We start from the raw sequence: 6,624 nt of genomic DNA on the forward strand, positions 1-6,624 counted from the left end.
ATTTCTCACCTTCTGCATCAGAGCGGATTTCCGTTTTCCCACAACATGTTTCTCTAACGGATGAAGCAGAAAAACACTAAAGTCATGAAATATTGACTGTAACATGCTTGAATATTATTATTGTACTTTATTGTCTCACTTTCTGTGGATCTGATCAGAGCGAACACCAGATCCGGCCTCTGCATTCTGGACAGCAGCTCCTCCATCTTGTCCACAGGACGCTGGCTGAACGTCTGCACCAGCAGCAACACGGTTTCCTGCAGGTCTGCATTCATGCCCAGCAGCCTCCAGCAGAGGCTTAAATAAGGACAGTGAAACGAATCCCAGCTGAGGGCGTTCCTGATATCCGTCACATCCTGGACGGTCACATCCTCCAACTCCTCCAGCAGCAGCTTTATGACAGACTCCACGTCTTTAACCTGATAAAACAATTCAAGCAGCAGCCGGCATGATGGAAACCACAACCGGCTGATGGAGGTAACCAGTTACTCACTTTCTGCTTCAGGTCAGGCCACAAATCCGACAAACAACGTTTCCCTGTAAGTCAGATCCAGTCATTTAGGCCTCAGATTTAAACATTTACGGTCTAAAGGTTTATATTTAGATTGTAAAGGAAATGAAACAACATCTGCCTTTTAAATTCATGCTGGAGTGAAAGTTCAGCTTTTGAAACTAAAAATGTTGCAAAAATAAAGAATTCTGTCAAAGGTTCTGATTTAGTATCATTAAACTAACATTTATTTAGTTTACTAAATACATTTTTGCTCCAAAATAAATAGTTATTTAGGCAACTAAATATTTAGCTGACTTGCTAAATATGTTATTATTTAGCTACCTATTTAAGAATAAAACTAAATATTTAGTTTGTAAAATAAACATTTGAAAATTAAATGCTTAGTTCTGAATATAAATATTTATTTAACTTATTTAGCAAAATAAATATTTAATTTGGAGGTAAATATTTAGCAAAGAAGCTAAATATTTATTTGGCTAATAATTAGTTAAAAAAATAAAAACATCCAACTGTACATTTGAATATTGGAACAAAATTACTGAAAATATTTAAATATAACAACTGAGCAGATCTGGAGTCCAGAATCAAAGACAGTTAAAATAAAACCGCTTAATTTCCCTCTTATTTTGTTTTATTTGGTTAAAAAATAATAATAATAATTCATTTTCAAAATATATCTTTATAAAAACCCCAATGCTGTTCTGTAAATGACTTATAAATATTTTTGGTTACCTTTAGCGCTGGAACTGACCAGAGGAAGCTTCTCTACCAGGTCCGACCTGTCCAGGTCCATCAGAACCTCCTCAGCCAGCGCCAGGCACCGCTCACCGCAGGAGGCCCACATCATGCCGACTAACTGTGTGCGGTTTGCAAACTGCAGGGCGCTCCATGGGACCTGAGGCAGAGCCTGCTGGAACTGCGTCAGCTGCAGGAACCATTTGAACTTCCAGAACTCGACTTCTTTCAGGTCCGTCAGGATTTCCAACAGCAGGTCCTTCATGACGGCCACAGCCGACACCTGAAATGTCACATCAGCTCCAACTAGTCAAGGTCGTGACCTCTGGGTGTTTGTGTTTATTGGTCAGTTCATTTGGACTTAGAAGGACGATACTCTTATTTATAAAACTGACTCTTTGTCCTGAGCAATTCTGTGTGTGTGAACATCGACTGGATCCAAACTGATCATAAACATAACTAGAGAAATCAAATATTTAAGTTTACAAACAAATCACACGCTATAGGTTTGGGTTATTTCTAAGATTATTTATCCTCAAATTTAATCAAACCTTCAAACCTCAAAACACGAATGATTGAAAACAAAAATCATTCTCCTTTTAGATATAATTTTGACGTATAAAAATATATTTATACATTTTAAAATGATAAAATAGAATATTCCATCCATCCATTTTCTTACACCCTTGTCCCTCAGTGGGGTCAGGAGGTGCTGCTGCCTCTCCAGCTAACGTTCCGGATGAGAGGCGGGGTCACCTGGACAGGTCACCTGGACAGGTCACCAGTCTGTCGCAGGGCAACACAAAGACACACAACCATGCACACACACACTCACACCTAGGGACAATTTAGACAGACCAATTAACCTGACAGTCATGATTTTGGACTGTGGGAGGAAACCGGAGTACCCGGAGAAAACCCACCATGCACAGGGAGAACATGGAGACTCCATGCAGAAAGACCGGGAATCGAACCCAGAACCTTCTTGCTGCAAGGCAACAGCTCTACCAACTGCGCCACTGTGCAGCCCAAAATAGAATATTTTATATATGAAATATATTTTGTGAGTATATATATATATATATATATATAAACCAACAACTAAGCCTTTAATGAACAATCACCAAACCAAAGCAGTAATATTAATAAGAATCCCACATGTGATTTTTAAAGCAGCAAACTAAAAGTTAGTTGGAAAAGCATTTCTCTAGATTATTATGTAAGATCCAGTAAACGCCACATGAAACGTCCCAAAACATCAAAACTTAAAAAATGGTTATAAAATGTTTTCTGAGAATAAAATCTGTTAAATTAAAGATCAAAAACTACAGATGAGATTAAACTAACTTTATACGTCTAGTTTTCTGGAAAAATGTCAAACAAACCTTCAGATCAGATAAATGATCATTTCATTAGTTTCTGATCAACCTGACTTCCTGTGGACTTCCAATCTAAAAAAGCATTGTGATGTAGGGATGAGCGTTTATTTACATTTTTCAATGTAAAAAAATAACTAAAATGTGAATTTTACTATTTTACCTGTTCTTTTCCATGAGAGGATCAATAAATCTCAATAAATGTGAAAAATAATTAAATTAATTCTCTTGGTGCAGTTAGTGATATTAATCATTTTCTTTCAGTGAGAGGCGTTCTGAAAAAGGTAACAGGAAGGTTTTTCCATTTATGTGTGAGGCACTTTACAGTTATCTAATAACTAAGAAATAGTTTATCATTTCTATTGTTATAATAATAGTACTGCATAGAGATGTGCTGATCAGGTTTTTTGCTGCCGATACCGATCACCCATGAGGGCCGATCACCGATACCGATCACCGATACTGATCACATAATTATTATTTTATTTTTTTTATCATAAACACTACCGGTTACATTATGTGGAAAAAGGAACCATGAATTCACCTTAATTTAGACAAAAACTTGTTTTTAATAACTTTTTCCAAGAAGAAAACTCAACAAAACAGGCATTGTGCAAATTGTCCTGCTATCAATAAAACTATCTTTAACAGACTGATAACATATGGAGGCTCTGAAGAGGCTAAATAATGCAAAGAGCCAAAATAAAACCTCTCAACATTGCCAAAGAAATTCAAGTATAAAACATTCAAAGGCAAATACAGGATCCATTACAATAAATAATCCAGAGTTACTGAATGAAAACTTCCTGTTAGCATGGCGGCTAGCTGATTACTGCTAGTTCTGATTGGCTGTTTCTGACTGAGCAGAGTAATTATGCAGAGCAGGGAGGAGATCGATTATTTTTTAGAGATTATCTGCTTCATGTTAGGACAGCGAAAGTTTTAATATGCATGTAAAATGAATTTTTTTTAGGTTAGATGCTGCAGCTTTAAGCAGAGGTTCGGTGTGAGAGTCACTACCAGGTGGAGCAGAAGCCTTGATGTAGCCAAACTCCGTCAAGTATGGCATTGTTTTTATGTCGTATTAGCTTCGTTGTGTTGATGCATTTTGACCTGCTTCAATTTTCCGCCGCAACACGCAAACGTTCTCAGTCACTCAGTGCGTTATAGTTCCACATCACTTAGGATTTGTTGCTGCGCGTTTGCGCAGTGTGAAGGAAACAGGAGACCAGCTGCACAGGCAGGCTGCGAAATGAGATGCAGGTGATCGGTATCGGCAACAAGAGCCAATGATCGCCGATCACCGATCATACACTTTTTCACGAAAATCGGCCGATTATGATCGGTGGCCGATCGATCGGCACACCTCTATCATAAATATATCATGATAAAATAATTATGTCGCCACCTGACTGTGATGATTATGAGGGTTTTATCTGCAGCATCACAAAGATGCGACGTCACTCACCCTGTGGATTTCTGCAGACTGAAGATCATCAAACCGCTTTTCTGGAGAGAAAAGAGGAAAGAAAAGATCTGATGTGGCCAAAGTAAAGTTTAAAAACAAAATATCTATGACACGTTTTAAAGTTGACATCTCGTCGTTTTATCCTGTAAATGTTGAGTCGTCTTACTTTTGGCCGTGGAGCTGCCGTCCTGCATGGCGTCGACCAGATCCGTCCTGTTCATGGACTTTAGAACCTGCTGGGTCAGTTCCACGGACCGCCTGCCGCCGATCAGAACCACCGAATACACAACCGCCTGCAGCGCCTGCTGCTCCTCACCAGCCCTCAGACAGCACCATCTCCGCAGGAGGTCGCTGAAGGTCACCAGCTCCCTGGGACTCAGCTCACCCAGAGTGACCAGCAGCAGCTCCACCAGGGACGCCATCAACTCCACCTGCTCAGGTGAGGAAACGACCAAAAACCAGGAGAAAATTTAAAACTGAGGGATGAAAACGGTCAAATAAATGTTCAAATATCAGTAAAGAGAGAATGTAAGGTTCTTTTAGCAAAGGATGGAAGGATTTGAGTTTTAAGCCTCCATCTCTCTCCTTCCTGGTGTTGCATCATGGGAAACAAATAAAACTAAACAAAAGTAAAACAATAAAATAAAGCAAAACATTATCAATAAATCCCAACATTAAGCTCAAATGTTGATTTATTTTCTCTTTCTGATGTTCAGAGTTAAAATAAAACAACAAAAACGATGAACCCGGAAGAAACCAGAAAATGAAACTAGATAAACCATCGGCTCTGCAGTTCATGCTCTTTGTTTCATTCTAACGTCAATATGCAAATGAAGCGGGTGGAGAAGTGTTGTGAAAAACACGACAACAAAATGTTTCCTCCTGGTGAGAAAGACGCAGGTGAAGCGGAAGTGAATGTCTGGAGGTGTGAACGCGTCAGGATCGCTGCCCGCGGTTATGAGACATGAATGCATCCAAAAAGGAAACTTCTCCTACCTGCTGCTGGTGTTTCCGCTCTGAAATCCTGCAGCGGCCCCTCATTTTACTGCAGGATCATGTTTCAGAGGAGCTGCAGACTTTCAGGCCTGGTGTTTAACACAAACTGGTGTTCAGATCAACTGCTGACCTGAGCCTGACTGGGGAGAGGAGAGGAGGAGCTTCTGACTATCTGCCGCTTACTATGGAGTGAAAATAGTCTCAAAATATCTGTGCGTGTGTAAAAAGATTTGTGTGTGTGTGTAAGATGATTTGTGCGTGTGTAAAAATATCTATGTGTGTGCAATACTCGATTTGTAAAACTTAAAAATAAAATAAACCTTCTCCTATTGCCTATACATGTTGAAACAGTACACACAAATCACCTGGTACACACACACAAAACTGCATTTACACACAAATCCGGTTACGAGTGCACAACTATTTTTGAGACTCATTTTAAGCTTCGGGGAAGCTCCCAGATTCAAGTACACCTCGCTGCAGCAAACAGGAAGGGGCGGGACGGACCACTGTCAGTCTCTTACCTTATTTGGAAATGGGATCATTGCAATCCGGAAGTGAAGGGGGCGCTATTTCCTATATTATCCCCGTTCTTCCGTTTAAATTTTCTTTTGAAATCTGTGATATAACTTCATCTGTAGGAAGGAGTTTCACTCTCAGCATATATTTCAACTTCTCTTTTTTATTTACTTCAGCGCAGCTCACAGCTTTTAGCAAATTCCGTAGCTTTCTGTATTCTAAATCTGCTTCTTTTTCACATCTTTTCGGGCCTGCAGTGCTACTGCCTCTAGTGGCGAGGGGGTGGTAATTGGTAATTGGTAATTGGGGTTATTACACTGCCAGTGAATGACGTATTACGGTGGCCCTGAGGTGCAAAGCACTACAACTTTAACGAAGCACAATTACAAATTACAAAATCACAACAACATTAACGAAAACAACAACAACATTAACAAAAACACAACATTAACAAAAACAACAACATTAACAAAAACAACAACAACATTAACAAAAACACAACAACATTAACAAAAACAACAACAACATTAACAAAAACAACAACATTAACAAAAACAACAACATTAACAAAAACACAACAACATTAACAAAACACAACAACATTAACAAAAACACAACAACATTAACAAAACGGAAAAGGTAGGTCCCTGTGGGAGACCTAAGAAATCGCTGATTGGACTACAGCTTGTTTTACTTTTGAACCGGAAGTTTTTCCGAAGACCCTTTTCACAGTGACGTCAGACAATGGCCGCCGTAACTCAAAGAGGTGTATCTTTACTTCCGGTGTGATTTTGCCTCGGGAAACCTGACTGAAAAATTCACGGATACTAATTATCTTAAGGATATAATAAAAGGTGAGGTTAATAACAACAGCATTTAAGTGTTAGCCGTCATCAGTCATTGTCAACCCACCATTCTCTTAACTGTGTCTGTAATAAACAGCCTCCGATTGGAGAGTAAACCAGCTAGCAGCAGCTTTAGCCACAGTTAGGAAACGTAAACACCGCTGTCTGTCA

General features: G+C 39.3%; 1 protein-coding gene across 9 annotated transcripts in view; it reads right to left on the bottom strand.

The window, feature by feature from the left end:
• The window catches only part of LOC103477511 (uncharacterized), a 33,949-nt gene extending 28,184 nt beyond the window's left edge, over positions 1–5,765 (bottom strand). For 2 of the 9 annotated variants that reach the window (XM_081616786.1, XM_081616781.1), the window contains exons 1-7: positions 5,090–5,315; positions 4,260–4,524; positions 4,094–4,134; positions 1,247–1,532; positions 494–537; positions 140–419; positions 10–53 (exon numbers count right to left, since the gene is read on the bottom strand). In XM_081616786.1, coding sequence (XP_081472912.1) covers positions 10–53; positions 140–419; positions 494–537; positions 1,247–1,532; positions 4,094–4,134; positions 4,260–4,524; positions 5,090–5,134 — 1,005 coding nt within the window. In that variant the 5' untranslated portion in view covers positions 5,135–5,315. Of the gene's footprint in view, positions 1–9; positions 54–139; positions 420–493; positions 538–1,246; positions 1,533–4,093; positions 4,135–4,259; positions 4,525–5,089 lie in introns of all 9 variants that reach the window. The other 7 variants (XM_081616784.1, XM_081616780.1, XM_081616782.1 and 4 more) reach the window with 6 other exon arrangements.
• Between the last annotated feature and the right edge of the window lie 859 nt (positions 5,766–6,624).

The sequence above is a fragment of the Poecilia reticulata genome, chromosome 16, assembly GCF_904066995.2.
Source record: "Poecilia reticulata chromosome 16, P_reticulata-male-v2, whole genome shotgun sequence".
NCBI lineage: Eukaryota > Metazoa > Chordata > Actinopteri > Cyprinodontiformes > Poeciliidae > Poecilia > Poecilia reticulata.